This window comes from Eptatretus burgeri, chromosome 18, assembly GCF_056783735.1.
Source record: "Eptatretus burgeri isolate ZD-2024b chromosome 18, Ebu_testis_v1, whole genome shotgun sequence".
NCBI lineage: Eukaryota > Metazoa > Chordata > Myxini > Myxiniformes > Myxinidae > Eptatretus > Eptatretus burgeri.
The window spans coordinates 1,470,316-1,492,141 of record NC_140978.1 but is presented as its reverse complement, the minus strand read 5'-3'; the positions used below and the strand labels follow the sequence as shown (position 1 = coordinate 1,492,141).

General features: G+C 44.2%; 1 protein-coding gene across 3 annotated transcripts in view; it reads right to left on the bottom strand.

The window, feature by feature from the left end:
- Positions 1-2,059: 2,059 nt before the first annotated feature.
- The window catches only part of ANXA7 (annexin A7), a 134,356-nt gene continuing 114,589 nt past the window's right edge, over positions 2,060-21,826 (bottom strand). For all 3 annotated transcript variants that reach the window (XM_085863853.1, XM_085863851.1, XM_085863852.1), the window contains 2 exons: positions 19,357-19,469; positions 2,060-4,456 (listed from right to left, as the gene is read on the bottom strand). In XM_085863853.1, coding sequence (XP_085719979.1) covers positions 4,331-4,456; positions 19,357-19,469 — 239 coding nt within the window. In that variant the 3' untranslated portion in view covers positions 2,060-4,330. The remainder of the gene's footprint in view (positions 4,457-19,356; positions 19,470-21,826) is intronic.

The following is a 21,826-nucleotide window of genomic DNA, read 5'->3' as shown; positions in this document are numbered from 1 at the left end:
GGGTGTCTTGCTTTATTAGCGAGACAGTCTGAATAACTGCATCCTCCAAATCAGCAATTGTGGTTGATTTCAATGATCCCGTATCGTTCAACTTTCGCACTCATGCCCTTATTGTTTTACAAGCAGGTACATGAGATCCTGGGAATCTTCTCCAAAATGTTCTCTGCACTCTCTGCGGTATGTTTACACCCGTCTGCCCATCCGGTTGTTTGTTTGTCTGTGAACAGGATATCTCAAAAGGTTATGAACGCATTCAGATGAAACTTGGTGGAGAGGTTGGCTGTGTCACAAGGACGAATTGATTAGATTTTTGTGAAGATCTGGATCCAGTTACAAGATTTTAAAAAGTAATTCTTCATCATTGAGAGATAGGGCAAAGAACGTATGTAGAATGACATCTCAAAATGTTGTGAACGGGTTATGACAAAACTTGGTGGATGAGTTGGTTAGGTGGCAAGAACAAGCCGATTCGATTTTGTTTCAAGTCCGGATGCAGATCCAACCTATCAGTGGGATACAAAATGTAAACTGTTCAGCCTGGTGAGGGTATGAGTTCGACCGAGTGCGGTTCTAGTTAAATTGCTGTTATATTTATTACCTGTAAAAAATTAAAACATCATGTCATGGACAATCTAAGAAAAATTCAAACTTATTTACAACCATCTTACTAAAAAAATCTCAGCATAACTAAACAGGTCCACCTTGTACAAGTGCAAATCTGTTCTACATTTCCACATTGTCGTGGTCCCGTATTATTTGTCCTTGAATTTATCAATATCAAATCCCTTTCCCCATTTGTGCAGGTGTTCCTTCCTTCTCTCATTTGAGTTTGAGATGTGAAACTAGCAAATGGTGGTCGCTAAATATGTCAGCATCTGCCTTGACCCTCACGCCAGTCAGACACCTTCTCCACATCCCTCATATAATTAAATGATCTCTCTGGTTCATAATTCTTCCATCCGGTGATGTCCACGTTCTGTGAAAGTTCTTGTGTGGAAACAGCATCCCTCCAATACAAACACCAATCATTTTTAAGAATTCCACTAATTTTCTTCCATTACCATTTTATAAACGAATTCCATGTTTTCCTATGGTGAACGTTCATACTCAGTCCTCTCCCACTTTTGCATTTAAATCTTCCATTACACAGAGTACATCATTGCATGGTGTTTCCTCTCTCGCTTTGTCTAGTCTCTGGTAGAAAGGGTCTTTGTTTTCTTCACCGGCATCATTCGTTGGCACGCAACATTGGATGATTGTCAGTTTGGAGTGTTTTGGAGGTTGGATTCATTCCCCTCATTGCTCACCACTCCCTCAATGACTTCTCCACTCCTTCACTCCTTTCTTCAGCAACAGTCAGACTCCTTTGTGCAAACCATCTTCTCTGAATGAATATAAATCGTCTCCCCATCTCCAATCTTCATCTGTCCAGCTGGTTTCAAAGTCGATCCCATTGCTTTCTTCTGGAACACACTACACACACTCAGTCCAAGTATATCCAAATCCCAATTTCTCTTCTCCTTGATAGCCTGCACAATTCATCTCACCTCTTTAAAGTCAGATCCAATTCTCCATAAACTTCTCTGCTAAAGTTTGAACCAGGAGGAAGGGGTGGTCAAAATTATGCACTATTTGTGGCCTGGAAGTACAATTCTAAGGTCGGCGTGCATGGCTGAACAGAATTACTTTGTCGACACATGTCTCCATGACCATAGGCAGGGAAAAAGCCTTTTTAACCACAAAAGCATGAGGATGGTGTGTTTGAAAGGAGATCTGGATCATGCATATTTGACTTCGTTGGTTAGATTCTCAAATGAGGAGAGTTCAAACTTTACTGCACGACTCGGACAGGAAGCAGTTTATTCATCATCACGCTGGAGAATTCCACCCTAACTATATGAGGGTGGAGTTGGGTCATGTCACCTTCTTCTGCCACTGGGAAAGTTCAGGACAAAAAGCGGGTTGAAAAAGTTCTCGTGAAATTCCATATGGCAATTATAATTACCGGACACAAATATTTGGGCTGTGGAATAAAAGATGTTACAGATAGATATACAAGTGCTTTTCAAAGCCTTTATTTTCATTGCCAACACCATTTTCAATTGCATTTACTTATGCATGCAATTAATATATGGCCCGTTTGCTCAACGGCCGGCAGGATAGCTTAGAGGTACGCACACTCATCTTTGAGCTGTCTCGCCTGGGTTTGAATCTCGGCCCAGCTGTAAGCTGTCATCCTGGTGTTTTACATGCAGTGTGATAAATCAATGTGTGTGTGCTGTCCCTTGGATGGACATTGAACTGGGGTGACCAGTATTGGAGCACTGGTTGTTAGTGGATGTCAAACATCCCTTTCTTTCACATAGAGTCGGCGATTTATTGGCAGCACCCTGAAAAAATTACAAATTGCTGCCATAACTAACTGCTATAAATCAACAGCAAACCACCAATTATAACTTTTGCCAGAGACACCACAGCATGCTCTGTAAAGTTTATGGTACATTTATGACGACGACGACAATGATCTGTGTAACACCCACAATCTTTCTCACTGTGTTAATGCATTTACTTCTTGCAGCATCCTACAATGTTAGATTGTAGCTTTCCCTCTGGATCATCAGAAAAACCCAACAATCCATAGAAATAGGCATCAAACCAACCTATCAAAGGATTAACTAAAAACCTCTGTTAGCATTCTGACAAAGTGAGATGGTGAGTGAAGGAAGATCACCAAAGCAAGGTGGATAGTTGATAGAAGTTCACTACAGCGAGGTTGTGGAGTGATGGATTCTAACCAGCATTGTGAAGTGGTAGCAACCTACCAAAGTTAGTTGAGGGTGAAAACAGTATACGGAATTAAAAATGGATGTTAAGTGTGATAGCGGCTCAGTGTAAGTGGGCTTAAATGTGGCTAACTGACGCAAGGCAGTGGAGATACCATGAACTTACCAAAGCAATGTGGGGGAGGGAAAGAAAGGGGGACAAGGTGATGGTGAATAACCAGGGTGAATTCAGATTGTGTAGGGTGAGTCGGTAGCAAAATCCAGAAGTCAAAAATTATCAGGTGGAGGGAAACAAGCAGGTTGATAAGAGAGCAACAAGAAAGACGATCATCTTTCAATCTCTACATATTTGCATTGCATTATTCCAGATTTATTTGAAGCGAAGGTATTGGAAATATGCAGGCAGGCTACAATCACAGAAAGAAAATATAACGGGATAGTCTCTTTAATAGAAAGATATTTTACCAAGAATATATATGTCAATAATGATTACTTAACAATGGCAGGATGGTACGATTGCACAAAAGTAACTGTGTTGCCCAAAAACAGAAATTAGAATACGAATCACTTGAAAGTGAAATCCTCATCCACACAGATCAACCAAAGTACAAAGTTAGATATTTTTGGGCAAAAAAAAACAAACTACAAACCATACAACAGTGAAAATTGCAGAGTATTACTCCAATCACCACATCAAAACAACAACCAACCTCTTGAAAGCAGAAGCAATCAGGAATAATGAGCAATAAACAAACTTTTACAGCAATTGCATTAAAGTCTGATGGTTCAACAATGTTAAGGACAGAATAAAGTACAAACAACAGCATCAAAGCCTGGTAAACAATGGAATAGACATGGTTGCTTTGACTACATGGCAAAGGCAAACGGAGTCATGAAACAACAGGAGGCACATGGAAGTACAGTATCCTTCGTGATCAGTTCACCTGGATTAATGGCAAATGCTTAATGTATGGCAATTTCCCCATCGGACTCGAATGGTTTTTGAGGATATTTGCTTTTGGCCGACGTAACATGACTCACAGTAGGCTCAGGGATTATTTTGTTGTTTCTTAACCTCTTAGCCACAAAGGAAGCAGCACAGCAATGATTGATACTTCTCCACTAAGGAAGGAATATATATATATATATATATATATATATATATATATATATATATATATATATATATATGTTGAACAGGCTCAAGGCACCTGGTGTAAAAAAAAAAAGCTGAAAAAACACTAATGGCGTTCAATATGAGTTTGGGTTGAGCGCAAGCGAAGCACCAACCAGTGTTACAATTAAAATCACCTCAAATGGAAAATTTAAAAAATGGCAAACATACAAAAGAAAAACATTTTGGCAGAATTGGATCATCACATTGTCCCTCACCAAGGATATCAAAACAGAGATTGTAAATCTCTCCACCACCAATTTCCCACAACATTCCTCCTGCATCTTATCGCATTTTAATTTCAAGTTCCAATGCTACTCACAGGCAATGAAAAAAACAAAAAATAAAACGGGGGCAGGGAAGACAATTAAGTCTAGTTTAGGCCGACAATGGCCTGCAAGATGCGCTTGTAGTCCCCACTAGTGTCACCTTCAATCATCTTGTACAGAGTCTTCTGATACTTGTCTAAGAAGGCCTTCTTAATCTGGATCAAGTCAATCTGTGAAGCACAAATGGGGAATGGGAAGAGCACAAGATACCATGACAATATATATATATATATATATATATATATATATATATATATATATATATATATATATATTATCCCTGTGTCGTAATAGGCGACCAGGGTTGCGTTAGGAAGGGCATCCAGCGTAAAACATGTGCCAAATCACTATGCGGATCATACGCACGATCCGCTGGGGCGACCCCTAACGGGAGCAGCTGAAGGAAGAAGAAGAAGATATATATATATATATATATATATATATATATATATATATATATATATATATATATATACACATACATATATATATACACATACATATATATCTCTTCTTCTTCTTCTTCTTTCGGCTGCTCCCGTTAGGGGTCGCCACAGCGGATCATCCGTATGATCCGCATAGTGATTTGGCACATGTTTTACGCCGGATGCCCTTCCTGACGCAACCCTGGTCACCTCTTACGACACAGGGATATGGTACACCTATTTTAACCGGGGTATACACCGGCCCAGTAGACTGGTACTCATTTCGCCGACCTCGGAAGGATGACAGGCTGATTCAACCCCCTGGTGTATTAATCCAGTGGCCCAACGGGGCTTGAACTCAGGACCTTTTGGATCCCAAGCCGCTGCCCTAACCACCGCGCCATCACCAGGCTATATATATATATATATATATATATATATATATATATATATATATATATATATATATATATATATATATATATATATATATATATATATATATATATGCAGATATAGATGTCGATATACACAATCGGACCAAGTCCCAATTGTTTTTCGATTTTTTTTTGTCGATATTTGTGCAAGAATAACTAAAGTGAAAAAATAACAATATGGAGAATCGATGTGGAGAATGCATGTTTGACCTAAATTCAACAACTCTGGGGTTACCACATAAATGAGGAATGGAATGGTTATGCCGCTGATACAATGCCCCATAGTAGGACAGGGACTTAGAATGTATTTAGGGGACTGGGCAATGTGGAATAAATTAGTTAGGACATCGATCAAGCAAAATAATTATTCACCTGCTGTTTGGCTGTTACAAAAGCAACTCCTGCCCCTCAGGAAGCCATTTTTTCTGATATATGGCCAAATCCATCTCTTGCAATTGATGTGAATCTTCTTTCCAGTCACTCCTCAAACCTGTTGGCTCTCCATATTGTGATCCAAAATCCCAGGCAAATTTATTTGCCATTCTTTTAATCTCCAACTCCTCACAACAAATCTGGACAAAATTATTCCGTAACCTCCCTATCTACGAATGTCACACCCCTTTGTCCTTCATTATGTTGTTATTTTATGTGCAGCCTGTGGTTGTTGATTGCATTATTTTTTGGAAGCACAGATGTGCTGCTGATGCAGTGCCCCTGTTACCAGTAAGCTGCGACTCATTTTGCCGACCTCAGAAGGATGACGGGCTGAGTCAACCCACTTGGAATTATTTCATTTCCACGAAAAGGGCTTGAACTCAAGACCCTAAGATCTTCAGACAGCCACCTTAACCGTCAACTGAACACCAGGCTTTATCCTTCAAAATTAAAATCCTTAAATTAGAACCAAAATGGGAAATTATCCTGATGTCAACCCTGACAATATCTTGAATAAGAGTGCACCTGCAACAGACATCTCTGGCTCATCCACGCAAAATGTCCTACTTTTCCGGTTTCTTCCCCTCACTTTGGAAACATGCACAAAAATTTGTGCCGAAGAAAGGCAATGGATCCAAACCCACCCAAAAAACCTATAATCTGATTGCCCACAATGTGTTCACACTTTTAATCTTTCCTGCCGATCTTTGCACATTTCTTTGTCTCTGCATCTAAGAATCTCTGTCCATCCATGTCTGCCTCCCTGCGTGCATGCATTTCTCCATCAAATCCATTCCATTGGGACCATACTCTATACAGTGTCAGTGCTGCCAAATCAGTCTTCTGGGCTATTGGGCACAATCCTGGATGGGTCACCACTCCGACACAGGATACGTAAATGGCTCAATCATCCCAGCAAGCTGGTACTCAATTTGCCAACCTTGGAAGAATGACAGGCTGAATCAACACCACATGGTATTAATTCAACGGCCAAGCAGGGTTTGAACTCACGACCTTAAGGCCCGGTCACACCTTGACGTTTTAGCCAACATATGCCGATTTTTGAATTTTTTTTCTAAAACGCTGGCACACGTTGAATACGTTATGGGTAAGTTTTGATAACATTGAGAGCACGCTGAAAAACACTGCCATACGTCATTGTACGTTGGCTTTAAACGTTGTACTTTTTGGTTGTCTTCAAATTTTTTCATGCTTGAAATTTCACGACGTATGCCGGCGTATGACTCACACGTTCCGCGACGCTGGCCACAAGTTGTTTGCACGGTCTGCGATCGTTGACAGACGTCAACACATGCTACTTGTAAGTTAATCATAAGTTGAGACACGCCGAGGTAATGTTTAGCGTACCCGAAACTTATTTCTAACCTATGATTAACGTGTTGTTGGCACGTTACGCGATCGTTGCCACACATCGACAGACGTTACTTTAAAGTTACTCATAGGCTGAAAGACGTCGGTATAATGGATCGTCCTTGCGTCAGCGTCCACGGCCACAGCCAGGACACTTATTTGCAGCATTCTTCAAACTTTTCTTCGGCATGACGAGGATGTTCACACTTCGATGTCTAGCTTGGCTATGATTCCAATTGTCCATCGGCAGCGTCTATTTAAAATAGTCGAGTTGGAGCGTTTTAACACGTTCAAAAGAAACGCTTCAAATTTCCAAACCCCAGCGTCAAAAAACAAAGGCGAGTGACAGCAATTTAAATCGTTCATTGTAAACAATGAAAATAGCTGAGTGGTACCGTTTAAAAGTCGTTGAGTGTAAAAAAAATCCAATTGTTGAGTGCAAGCGTCTACTTTCAATAGTGGAGATGCAGCCATTTAAATCGTTGAGTGGCAGCCTATGAATAGCAAACCCTACGTCACCGGCAAAGATAAACTGCCGCACGATATGGATAAGTTAGGCTATCATTGGGCATAGTTTAAGAACGCCGGCTTCACGATAATTATTCGTTGGTATATCGTATTTATAAGTAATCAAAGCGCTCTATGCACATTATTAGTTCATTGTGCATTTGTCCAACCCGTTATGAATCGACCTAAATCGTAAAAACAAGCCATAGCTCATTGTTGAAAAAGCCCCATAAAAAATTAGCCGCGAAGAACTTCGAACAATGGTGAAAAGATGTCTCCTACCCGTGGACACGCGGACGAAAGGACGATCCATCATAACCCACACCCTTCCCCTCACACTCACCTACTACTGCCAACATGAACAAACTACTACTACTAATACTAATACTAATACTGATACTGATACTGTTACTGCTGACATGGACATCAACTCAAAAAGGACTCGAAAACACTGTTGGGTTCCCCTTTTATGAGCAGCATTTTTATATACCAATTCCCAAATCTGCTGGGAACACGTCTTTATATGGCAGTTGTAAGCTAGAAACACGTTAATTTTTTTTTTTGTCGACCGGAAGAAGTCATTGGAATACGTCTACATACGTCGATGTGTGTTGGATTACGTAAAGAATTGGTTCAAAGCACGTCAAACATAAGTTAGAAATAAGTTTCGCGTAAAAAAGACATTACCGCGACGTGTTTCGACTTATGAGTAGCTTATAAGTAGCCTTTGTGGACTTGTGTAAGCGTCCACATATCATGTGTAAAACTTATCCCCATCGCATGCGGAATGTGAGTCATACGCCGAGTACGTCGTAAAATTTTGAACATGTTTAAAATTTCTTGACGTACTCTACTTACTACGACGTATGATAGCGTACTTTAGCGTTCTACTCACGTATACCAAACTTACTCATACTGTATTTGACGTGCCCCAACGTTTTAGACACATTTTTCTTAGGTCGGCATACGCTGGCAAGATCGCCAAGATGTGACCGCGATGTTGTCACTTCCATTTCTACGGCAGTTATGATTCGAATCGTTGTGCGTCAGCCTTTTAATAGGCTACGTCACGACATCGTCGGCGATGCGTGCAACGCGCTATGCCTAAGTTAGACTATCGTTGGGCATCGGTTGTGTAGGCCGACAACAGGTTCAGCATTCGTTGGTATAAGTTATCTATAATACAATGAAACGTTCTGTGTCTGTTACCAATGCGTTATACATAAGACCAAGTCACTATGAATATGTCCGAATCTTTAAAAAAACATCAAAAGTTCAACGTAAGCCAGCGTTTTACATACATTTTAATACGTTGCCATCGCTGGCTAAAACGTCAAGGTGTGACCAGGCCTTTAGGATCCCAAGCCCACCACCCTAACCATTAAGCCAACACCAGGCATAAGCATCTCTGGATCTCTCTGTCCATCAAGCTATGCGTCTTCCCGTCTGTCCATATATCTATCTCTGCCTCTTCCCATCCATCCATCTATCCATCTATCTCTGCCTCTTCCCGTCCATCCATCTATCCATCTATCTCTGCCTCTTCCCGTCCATCCATCTATCCATCTATCTCTGCCTCTTCCCGTCTGTCCATCTATCCATCTATCTATCTGCCTCTTCCCGTCCGTCCATCTATCTATGTGTCTGTCTCTGCCTCTTCCCGTCCGTCCATCTATCAATCTGTCTGTCTCTGCCTCTTCCCGTCCGTCCATCTATCAATCTGTCTGTCTCTGCCTCTTCCTGTCCAGTCATCTATATCTGCCTCTTCCCGTCCAGCCATCTATCTCTGCCTCTTCCCGTCCAGCCATCTATCTCTGCCTCTTCCCGTCCAGCCATCTAACTCTGCCTCTTCCCGTCCAGCCATCTATCTCTGCCTCTTCCCGTCCAGCCATCTATCTCTGCCTCTTCGCGTCCAGCCATCTATCTCTGCCTCTTCCCGTCCAGCCATCTATCTCTGCCTCTTCCCGTCCAGCCATCTATCTCTGCCTCTTCCCGTCCAGCCATCTATCTCTGCCTCTTCCCGTCCAGCCATCTATCTCTGCCTCTTCCCATCCAGCCATCTATCTCTGCCTCTTCCCGTCCAGCCATCTATCTCTGCCTCTTCCCATCCAGCCATCTATCTCTGCCTCTTCCCATCCAGCCATCTATCTCTGCCTCTTCCCGTCCATCCCTCCATCCATCTATCTCTGCCTCTTCCCCTCCGTCCATGAAGTATCTCTGCCTCTTCCCATCCGTCCATCTATCTATCGATCTCTGCCTCTTCCTGTCCGTCCATCGATCTATCTCTGCCTCTTCCCGTCTGTCCATGTATCTATCTATCTCTGCCTCTTCCTGTCCGTCCATCGATCTATCTCTGCCTCTTCCCGTCCGTCCATGTATCTATCTTTCTCTGCCTCTTTCCGTCCGTCCATGTATCTATCAATGTATCTCTGCCTCTTCCCGTCCATCCATGTATCTATCTATCTCTACCTCTTCCCGTCGGGTCCATCTATCTATCTATCTCTGCCTCTTCCCGTCCGTCCATCTATCTATCTCTGCCTCTTCTGGTCCGTCCATCTATCCATCTATCTCTGCCTCTTCCCGTCCATCCATCTATTTATCCACCTCTGCTCTTGCCGTCCGTCCATCTATCTATCTCTGCCTCTTCCCGTCCGTCCATCTATCTATCTCTGCCTCTTCCCGTCCGTCCATCTATCTCTGCCTCTTCCTGTCCGTCCATCTATCTATTTATCTCTGCCTCTTCCTGTCCGTCCATCTATCTATCCACCTCTGCTCTTGCCGTCCGTCCATCTATCTATCTCTGCCTCTTCCCGTCCGCCCATCTATCTATCTATCTCTGCCTCTTCCCGTCCGTCCATCTATCTATCTGTCTCTGCCTCTTCCCGTCCGTCCATCTCTCTATCTATCTATCTCTGCCTCTTCCCATCCATCCATCCGTCTATCCCTGGGTCCCTGGGTCCCTGGGTCAGATTGCGGGAGAGTGTGTCGGAGTGGTCCTGAGGTGTCGTCCACCAGACGGCGGTCTCCTTGGGTTAACCTGAGGCGGTCCCTTCGGGTGGGTGCCTGGAATGTCCTATCCCTAAGAGAGGATGATCACCTGTCTCTGTTATCATCTGAGCTCAAGCGTTTGGACGTCGGGATTGCAGCTCTCTCTGAAGTTCAGAGACCGGATTGCAGCGGGATAATGGTGGGTGGTTACACCTACTATTGGTCTGGTCGCTCTGATGGTTACCATACCCAAGGAGTTGCTGTAGCTGTGTCCAATAAGCTGACCCCAATGATAATTGAGGTAACACCGGTCAACGAGCGTATTATGAGATTAAGGATTCGTCACTCCTTAGGTGTCATTTCCCTGGTCTCTGTTTATGCTCCGACTGAGGCGAGTGATCTCACCGTGAAGGATGCATTCTACGCCACGCTCGAGTCTGTGGTTGATCAGTGCCCCAGACGAGATACACTTCTAGTCTTGGGGGATTTCAATGCATCGACTGGAACTGATTGGGATGGTTATGAGGTGTGTGTTGGTCCCCATGAGTCAGGAACTATGAACCAGAATAGCACTAAGTTCCTTGACTTTGCAAGAAGTCATGGACTTAGGGTGGCTGGTTCATGGTTTCAGCGCCCACAAGCTCATCGCTGGACTTGGTATTCCAACGCTGGCGGTGTGGCAAAGGAGATTGACCATGTCCTCATTGACGGTCGTTGGAGGATGATCCAGAACTGCAGGGTCTACCGGAGTGCTCAGTTCCTCAATACTGACCACAGGCTTGTTGTAGCAACTCTAAAGCTGCACCTTAAATCCTGGAGAATGGTACCATCCCAGCCTAGGCTGGATGTTGCCAAGCTCAGGGATGAGAGAGTAGCTGAGGAGTTTGCGAACAGGCTGAGTGGACACTTGGGGGTCTGGGTGCTTTGGGGGGTCCTGAAGAGTTGTGGAGCGCCTTCAAGACCACCGTCCTTGATGTTGCCGGTGGATGTCTTGGAACTCACCGCAGGGCAAAGAAGAATTTTGTCTCTCGAGGGACACTGGATACCATTGATCAGAGTCGCAGGGCCAGGCTGAATAGCAGAGCTGAGCTGTTCAGGGAGCTGAGGCGTAAAACTGTACGTGCACTGAGGGTGGACAAGGAGGCCTATGTGCGAGGAATCTGTGAGGGGGTAGAGCATCACCTGTGGACAGGTGATTCTCGTCCCGCTTACAGGGGAATTCACGCATTACGTTCATCCAAGCCCATCCCTCGGAGCACTGCAGTTCGAGCAGAGAGTGGTAGGCTCTTGACAGAGGAGTCTGAAGTGAAGGCCCGCTGGGCCGGTTACTTTGAGCGGTTGTACCAGGCTGATCCCCCAGCTGTCGAGTTGGACGTCAAGGGTGTTACAATCCCTGTTGCTGACCCTCAAATCAACTGTGGTCCACCTTCGCTTGTGGAAACAAGGGCTGCGGTGAACCAGTTGAAACGGGGCAAAGCTCCAGGGATCTGTGGCATCCATGCCGAACTTCTCAAGGCTGGTGGAAATGCTGCACTCGTGTCGTTGCATGCAGTTTTGTGCTCTGCCTGGAACACAGGCATCATCCCAACTGACTGGAAGAGGGGCCTTGTTGTCCCTCTCTGGAAAGGGAAGGGTGATCGCCAAGACTGCAACAACTACCGAGGGGTGACGCTGCTCTCAGTGCCGGGCAAGGTCTTTGCTCGGATAATTCTTGATAGGGTTCGCCACCATCTGCTTGAGCACCAGCGTCCAGAGCAGTCAGGCTTTACACCAAAGAGGTCAACGATTGACCGTATCCTTGCACTTCGTGTCCTCACCGAACGCAGACGAGAGTTTCGGCAGGGGCTGCTTGCAGCCTATGTTGATCTCTGTAAAGCGTTCGATTCAGTGAATCGGGATGTCCTCTGGAGGATTCTTGGTCTTCGTGGGGTGCCACCAAAACTGATCGATCTGATGTCTGAACTCTACTCTGGTACTGAGAGTGCTGTGAAGTGTGGTGGTACCACCTCTGACTTATTTCCAGTTGTTACTGGAGTTCGTCAGGGATGTGTACTTGCCCCCACACTTTTCAGCACTTGTATGGACTGGATTTTAGGGAGGATGTCGGAGAGATCAAGTTGCGGTGCATCGTTTGGGAATGTCAAGATCTCGGACCTTGATTTTGCAGACGATGCAGTCATCTTTGCGGAGACTTTAGACATCCTTTTGGGGGCCCTCGAGGTGCTGAATGAGGAGTCGGAGCTGCTGGGATTACGGGTTTCTTGGGTCAAAACTAAGATCCAGGCTTTCGGTGACATCTTGGATGCTGCTGTCCTGTCTGTGTCTGTTTGTGGTGAGGATGTTGAGGTCGTGGAGAGATTCACTTACCTTGGCAGTGATATTCATGTCTCTGCTGGCTGCGAGTCAGAGGTCAATAGACGTCTGGGTCGGGCCTGGGGAGTCATGGATTCACTGGATCATGGGGTGTGGCGCTGCCGGTACCTGTGCGGGAGGACGAAAGTCTGAGTCTTCAGGTCCTTGGTACTTCCAGTCTTGCTCTATGGGTGCGAGACTTGGACTCTGACCAAGGATCTGAGACAGAGACTTAATTCCTTTGGTACCAGGTCTCTTCGGAGAATCCTTGGCTATCGCTGGTCGGATTTTGTATCCAACGAGCGGTTGCTGAGAGAGACTCGGATGAGATTTGTTACCTGCATAGTCCGTGAGCGTCAGTTGCGGCTGTATGGACATGTGGCTCGTTTTCCTGACGCTGATCCTGCTTACCAGATTCTCTCAGCGAGGGAGTCTCATGAGTGGAGGAGGCCAGTGGGCCGACCACGTGCCTTATGGTTGCAGCAGGTTGACCATCATCTCAAGGAGATGGGGATGGGCCTGGCATCTGCCTGGGGGATGGCCAGACGGAGGCCCCTGGAGTACCGGCGGAAAGTGGACGCAGCGACGCGCTGTTCTGGCACATGCTCCCATACCTGACCTGACCTGATCCGTCTATCTATCTCTGCCTCTTCCCGTCCTTCCATCTATCTATCTATCTCTGCCTCTTCCCGTCCGTCCATCTATCTATCTCTGCCTCCTCCCATCCGTCCATCTATCTATCTCTGCCTCTTCTCGTCTGTCCATCTATCTATCTATCTCTGCCTCTTCCCGTCCGTCCATCCATCTATATATCTCTGCCTCTTCCCGTCCGTCCATCTATCTATATATCTCTGCCTCTTCCCGTCCGTCCATCTATCTATCTCTGCCTCTTCCCATCCGTCCATCTATCTATCTCTGCCTCTTCTCGTCTGTCCATCTATCTATCTATCTCTGCCTCTTCCCGTCCGTCCATCTATCTATATATCTCTGCCTCTTCCCGTCCGTCCATCTATCTATATATCTCTGCCTCTTCCCGTCCGTCCATCTATCTATCTATCTCTGCCTCTTCCCGTCCGTCCATCTATCTATCTCTTCCTCTTCCCGTCCATCCATCTATATCTGCCTCTTCCCGTCCAGCCATCTATCTCTGCCTCTTCCCGTCCGTCCATCTATCTATCTATCTCTGCCTCTTCCCGTCCGTCCATGTATCTATCTATCTCTGCCTCTTCCCGTCCGTCCATCTATCTATCTGTCTCTGCCTGTTCCCGTCCGTCCATCTCTCTATCTATCTATCTCTGCCTCTTCCCTTCCGTCCATCTATCTATCTATCTCTGCCTCTTCTCGTCTGTCCATCTATCTATCTATCTCAGCCTCTTCCCGTCCGTCCATCTATCTATCTATCTCTGCCTCTTCCCGTCCGTCCATCCATCTATCTCTTCCTCTTCCCGTCCATCCATCTATATCTGCCTCTTCCCGTCCGTCCATCTATCTATCTATCTCTGCCTCTTCCCGTCCGTCCATCTATCTATCTATCTCTGCCTCTTCTCGTCTATCCATCTATCTATCTATCTATCTCTGCCTCTTCCCGTCCGTCCATCTATCTATATATCTCTGCCTCTTCCCGTCCGTCCATCTATCTATCTCTGCCTCTTCCCGTCCGTCCATCTATCTATCTCTTCCTCTTCCCGTCCATCCATCTATATCTGCCTCTTCCCGTCCAGCCATCTATCTCTGCCTCTTCCCGTCCGTCCATCTCTCTATCTATCTATCTCTGCCTGTTCCCATCCATCCATCTGTCTATCTATCTCTGCCTCTTCCCGTCCGTCCATCTATCTATCTATCTCTGCCTCTTCCCGTCCGTCCATCTATCTATCTGTCTCTGCCTCTTCCCGTCCGTCCATCTCTCTATCTATCTATCTCTGCCTCTTCCCGTCCGTCCATCTGTCTATCTATCTCCGCCTCTTCCCGTCCGTCCATCTATCTATCTATCTCTGCCTCTTCCCGTCCGTCCATCTATCTATCTATCTCTGCCTCTTCTCGTCTGTCCATCTATCTATCTATCTCAGCCTCTTCCCGTCCGTCCATCTATCTACATCTCTGCCTCTTCCCGTCCGTCCATCCATCTATCTATCTCTGCCTCTTCTCGTCCAGCCATCTATCTCTGCCTCTTCCCGTCCGTCCATCTATCTATCTATCTCTGCGTCTTCCCGTCCGTCCATCTATCTATCTATCTCTGCCTCTTCCCGTCCGTCCATCTATCTATCTATCTCTGCCTCTTCCCGTCCGTCCATCTATCTATCCACCTCTGCTCTTGCCGTCCGTCCATCTATCTATCCACCTCTGCTCTTGCCGTCCGTCCATCTATCTATCTATCTCTGCCTCTTCCCGTCCGTCCATCTATCTATCTCTGCCTCTTCCCGTCCGTCCATCTATCTATCTGTCTCTGCCTCTTCCCGTCCGTCCATCTATCTATCTGTCTCTGCCTCTTCCCGTCCGTCCATCTCTCTATCTATCTATCTCTGCCTCTTCCCATCCATCCATCTGTCTATCTATCTCTGCCTCTTCCTGTCCGTCCATCTATCTATCTATCTCTGCCTCTTCCCGTCCGTCTATCTATCTATCTATCTCTGCCTCTTCTCGTCTGTCCATCTATCTATCTATCTCTGCCTCTTCCCGTCCGTCCATCTATCTATCCATCTCTGCCTCTTCCCGTCCGTCCATCTATCTATCTCTTCCTCTTCCCGTCCATCCATCTATATCTGCCTCTTCCCGTCCAGCCATCTATCTCTGCCTCTTCCCATCCATCCATCTATCTATCTATCTCTGCCTCTTCCCGTCCGTCCATCTATCTATCTATCTCTGCCTCTTCCCGTCCGTCCATCTATCTATCTATCTCTGCCTCTTCCCGTCCATCCATCTATCTCTGCCTCCTCCCGTCCAGCCATCTATCTCTGCCTCTTTCCGTCCAGCCATCTATCTCCGCCTCTTCCTGTCCAGCCATCTATCTCTGGGCAATTTTTAAAATAATGAAACCTTTCACTTAATCTTCTTTAAAACAAGAAATAACAATAGTACATATGTAAATATCATGTTATTACATGTAAACTAACTGGAATCATATTTTTCTGAAAAAAAAATAGAACACTGATAGTATAATTACGATTGTAAATATCAAAATTAATGTCAAAATGTCTGGAGTGCAACGCATTTGAGCGTGACATTCATAGAAGTTCCTCAAGTTAATCAATGAAAGTACATATATAGACACAGGCCACTCCTGATTTGGATGGTGTTTTTGCATAATGTGGCAAGTGATGAATAAAAATATGGATGGAAGTGACGGTCGTTGTTAGTCATAGCACTATAGGGTAAGGGGAACAATTGTACTCTCAAATAAATTTCATGCAATGTGAAATGGTTTTATTTTGAAAAGAGTGCAAATTAAGGGGAATATCATATGTTAATGTTGATTTTGGAAATATTTTTTATTTTTACTACATTTCTTGTGTCTAATTTCATATAATTTGTTTGGCTGTCATATATTTTCTTTGCACAGTGTCCTTTATAAACCCTCACTCAGTGTTGTCTGGAGTGTAACATAAGTGTCTGGAGTGCAACAAAATTTCAACTTTGCAGGTTGCTTATTATCCGGCACTATACGCCAAAATGATTTGCAATTAAAACTTGAATGCAGTGAATTCTTTTTGTGAACATGCTTGACTATGCTATGTCAGATAACACAGCTTTTGTTACCTAGTTTATTTAATCTCGTGGATTGGAATCATTGGAAAAATTTTGAAATCTGCCTAAAAATCACATCAATTTTTTTTTTTTTGGCATGATATAGGTATATGGTTGTATATTTTGTGAGATATATGTCAGCTGCTAAAATACACAGCAGAATGAGGTGTATTAATGTAATTTTACATTCAAAGCTATTGATGTTGATACAAAAAAAAAAAAAATTAAGCAAATCCCTCAAAATGTAAACCAATTTTATTCTGAAACTTTGGGTGTCAGGAACGAAAACTAAAAAAACATTTAAAAGATTAGACATATGGCTATCACAAAATCACAGTTGCATTTCATGAAAATTGTTTTCAATTTTGACCCTTATGTCACACTAAGGCTTCATTACTTTGAAAATTGCCCCTCTGCCTCTTCCCGTCCAGCCATCTATCTCCGCCTCTTCCCGTCCAGCCATCTATCTCCGCCTCTTCCCGTCCAGTCATCTATCTCCGCCTCTTCCCGTCCAGCCATCTATCTCTGCCTCTTCCCGTCCAGCCATCTATCTCTGCCTCTTCCCATCCACCATCTATCTCTGCCTCTTCCCGTCCATCCCTCTATCCATCTATCTCTGCCTCTTCCCATCTGTCCATCTATCCATCTATCTCTGCCTCTTCCCATCTGTCCATGTATCTATCTATCTCTGCCTCTTCCCGTCTGTCCATGTATCTATCCATCTCTGCCTCTTCCCGTCCGTCCATGTATCTATCTATCTTTCTCTGCCTCTTCCCATCCGTCCATCTATCTATCTCTGCCTCTTCCCGTCCAGCCATCTATCTCTGCCTCTTCCCGTCCAGCCATCTATCTCTGCCTCTTCCCGTCCAGCCATCTATCTCTGCCTCTTCCCGTCCAGCCATCTATCTCTGCCTCTTCCCGTCCAGCCATCTATCTCTGCCTCTTCCCATCCAGCCATCTATCTCTGCCTCTTCCCGTCCAGCCATCTTTCTCTGCATCTTCCTGTCCCATCCATCGCTGCATCTCTGTGTCTCTCCATCAATCCGTTTCTGCATCCTTCTATTTCTACTCATGTATACCTTATCAATAAAAATTACCCACGTGTGGGGGTGATGGTCATCTCTATAATACCACAAGTTCTCAATGTTCAGTTCAGGTAACCGCGAAACAGTCCAAACTAACCGTTTAGATTGAAATAGTTCACAGAGATACACGACGATAATATTACTAATGACATAATTAATAAATATATGTATTGTTCATTTAGGACCCGGATTAACACATCAGAATCACCAGTAAGTGCAATATGTGGTTTTCCGGTCTGTCCACTCTCAGGGGACATTTCACTTCCGGTTGTAGAAAAAAAAACGAAAAAATAGGCTCAGCTCTCAGAGATTATGATAATCCTGTAGATTATTCTTCACTGATTATATAATAATGCAACTTTCAGAATGAAAATTGGTCAAGTATTTATAGAGATATTGAGGTTTGAAAAATCGTGAGAGCGCGAAAATTCATTAATTATTAATTCCACAGAAGTTTCGTGACCCTGCACAAAGTAACATGTCACGTATCAAAAAAAATTTTGTATGCCAGATTCATTAATTATTAATTCATTAATTATGGAATGTACTCATTGATATATTAATCAGAAAGCCCGAAGCATGTAGCGTAATTTATCACTTATCCCCTCATCCAGGATCCGTGGCCTCGCCCCAAAGCCTGCAGCCCTATGTCCGCCGGTGATTATGTTAGATATCGGCACGATCGAGAGGAGCCTGCAAATCATCCCTGCTGATGCACTGAATTGATGCAATCGTTCGGCCAGAATATTCGTTGTCAAGATGTTGCGTGATTAAATCACCAATACAGTCACTCGAATTTATACCGCCGACATACTTCTTAACAATCACCTTTGCCCCAGAAACCACAGTCAATCTGAACCATGCTGACCCACTGCTCAGATGCCATGACCGGACTACTGCGCAGTTCTACTACGCAGTTTGGTTAAAGATGACTCGGCATTTTGGTGCACGTGCACGAAATTATATTTTGAAAATAAATGCCGACGTTTACATTTTGTGTTTTGAAACTTTTGTACCTTCGGCGGAAAATGTATAAATATAAAAGGCTAAAAATGTGTTGTTTTATATTTATATTTCATTTCTCCTTCCTTCCTTCTTTGCGAATCGCATCGGCGTTTTTGGTCATCTTCCAGATCACGTGACAATCAAACGGGAAGGAAATTCAAAAATCAGTCTGGTTAGATACAAGATAATATTTTTTACTATCATAATTAATAAACAGTTGCCGAATATCTTGTAGAATGGCAGACGAGATAGGTTTTGAAAATGGCGATTTTTATAACTTACGTGACCTCGTGACCTCGTCCCTGACCTTGAACCCGGACAAAAGTTATATCGTTGTGCAACACTCATCAACCTCTACCCACATACTAAGTTTCATCAAGATCGGAAAGAAAAATTGTTGGTGGATGTACGGACGGACGTACGGACATTTGGTCTGGCTTTATTAGGTCATCGCGGTAGAGATGACCTAAAAAAGCAAGAAATCAGAAAAAAAAACTTTAAAAATCTGTTTCAAGTGAAAAATTAAAAAAAAAAAATGTGTATGTGTGTGGCTGTGTCACAGAGTGGGAACACAACCAGGCTCAATTGCAATTGTGGAGCAGGAAGCTCACTAGGCCCAGCCATACCTAAAATGGTGAAAATTTGACTGGACACCCAGTCAGCAATCAATGACAAGCCTGGCTTTGCAAAGCCAAAAAAGTGATGAGTCCTTGTTTCAACATACCTCACTGCGTGATACCACAATTCGGATGAGGGTGGAGTCACTCGTACCAGCTCCCTTCATAGCTTTCCACAATTTTTCAGCAAAGAATGTAGGCCGGCTTCGCACACACTGTACTGCAAGATTCAAACAAAACAAAGAAACACATTATCCAAACAATATCAGCCACTATGCAAGTACAGGCACATGCTTCGATTCAAATTTTGTATTTGTCTATATTTGCTTGCTCATCTGTTTTGATATTTTTTTAGGTTCATGCTCTATCATGAGCCTTCATTTTTATCAATTAAAAGGTGTTATTATTTTGGAAAATAAACAAAAGAAATTTGCTTGCAGGAGAGATAAGTTCAGCGGTTGGAACCTAAAAAAAAAAAAACTGACAGTCACTATCAAGGTTATAAGGAACAGCCATTCCAATGAAAAGTTACCAGCACAAACTGAGAAAGAAAGAGTTGAGGATGGAAAGAGATGGAGACAGAAAGAGACTGAGAAAGAAAGAGATGGAGACATCCATCCATCCATCTATTGGGACTATACTCTGGACAGAGCGTTGGTGCTGCCTAAGCATTCTCCTTGGCTACTGGACACAATCCTAGATGGGTTACCACTCCAACACAGGATACCAGGATACATGCTGGTACTCATTTTGCCGACCTCAGAAGGATGACAGGCAGAGTCAACCCCACCTGGTATTAATTCAACAGCCGAGGGGGATTTGAACTCAGGATCCTCGGATCCAAAGCCCACCACCCTAACCATTAAGCCAAAACCAGGCATAGATGGAGACAGAGAGAGAGAAAGACAGAAAAAGAGAAAGAGAGAGAGAGAGAGACTTCTGTGAACCTTTAATAAATTCCAAGGGCATTCGGTAGAGCACATACCCCCACCACATAATGCCTGCTCCATGAGAACATATTGGGCCCCATACATTTTTGAAATATCATGCAATACAGTACTATATCGTTTTGGTCCTATCTCTCAATGCTGAAGAATCACTTTATTTTTTTTAAATATTTTAACATTTTAAACAAGTGTAATTTGTTTCCTTACAACGTGCAATAGACATCTTGGACAGCATTTCTCTGCACTGAATGACTCAATGGCTCATTATCCGTGTTTTATAATTCCATAATGTAAACGATACGTTCGATGAAAAATTGTCAGCGCAATTACAAAACTACAAGCCGATGCACAATTAACATAATGTAAGAAAAACAAAACAGAAATCAATTAAACAAACATTCGGCTTTAGGAAAGAAAGCACATCTTTTACGGAGAGTAGGGTGGGAAGGAATGGTCTAGACTCAAGAGGTATGCATACACGTCTCAAAGTTGTCTAGACTGGGTTTGAATCCCGACCCAGCTATAAACCGTCACCCTGGTGTTTTGCAGGCATGATGATGTGCCAATGTATGTGCCATCCCTCGGATGGACGTTAAACTTGGCGTCCCGTCTGCTGACATTAGTTGGTGGGGGTTAGAGATACAACGATGTCCTTCGCAAAGAGCAGGCGAGCTATTCCTGGCACTCTGATCAAATTTCTAAATGCCTGCTCGAAGCTACAGGGGTCACTGTATCAGCAGAACTGCCGTGCCCACCAGCAGTAATGCAAACCAGCAGCCATGTGTTGCACACAAAATGAATGAATGAAGGAGGAAAAGTACCTTCTGTTTGAAATGATGAAGAATCCATTGTATCGTTGGCCGGTTTCTGGCCTCTCGGTATTCTACCACCTATTTTTTGGTCTTGCACCCTCAGCCCGCTCTTGGCTCTGTCCCTCCTAGGTCTCTGCAGGTCACACACTTCGTGCTGGTAATCCTCTTCTTGTTAAACTATCAGAATCCAAACTTACTGCTTAATTTGTTCCTCTTTTCTCTTGCCTGTGGAACCAACTTCCCCAGTCTGTTCAGTCCCATTATTCTCTCCAGGGCTCCAAGACCATTGTTCACCACTACCTCAGGTAATCCCCCATCCATACTCATGATCTCTTCTACCCTCAAATGACCCCATTCCCAAGTACTCCCTTTTTCCAGGTTATTATGACCCCCCCCCCCCTTCCTCAACTCCTTTCATTTGCGACTAGTCGGTTGGTTTGTTCCTTTTCGTTTCATCCCCTCCTTCCTCTTCTTTCTGTGTTTCGTGTGCAGCTTGTTCACCCCCATGTGTCCTTCTCCTCCCCCCCCCCACTCCCCTTGATCTCATTCTCACTTCCACTCTGCTGGTGGTATTTCCCCCTTTCCATTTTGTTCCCTTCCATTCTGCTCCAGCTCTTCCATGAGCCTCGATCAGGTATACAAAAATATTTGTATTCCAATAATTCATAATTAATTATTCTGTCACAAGCCGGTAGTTTCAGTTATACCAGTGGGGGCCCATGGAACACCTGCGGAATGTAAAATGCGACTTCAAGTCCTCAACTCACCCACCCATCCCAAATTCCATGTCCTCAAACCTCCTCCTCCCAACCTGAAAG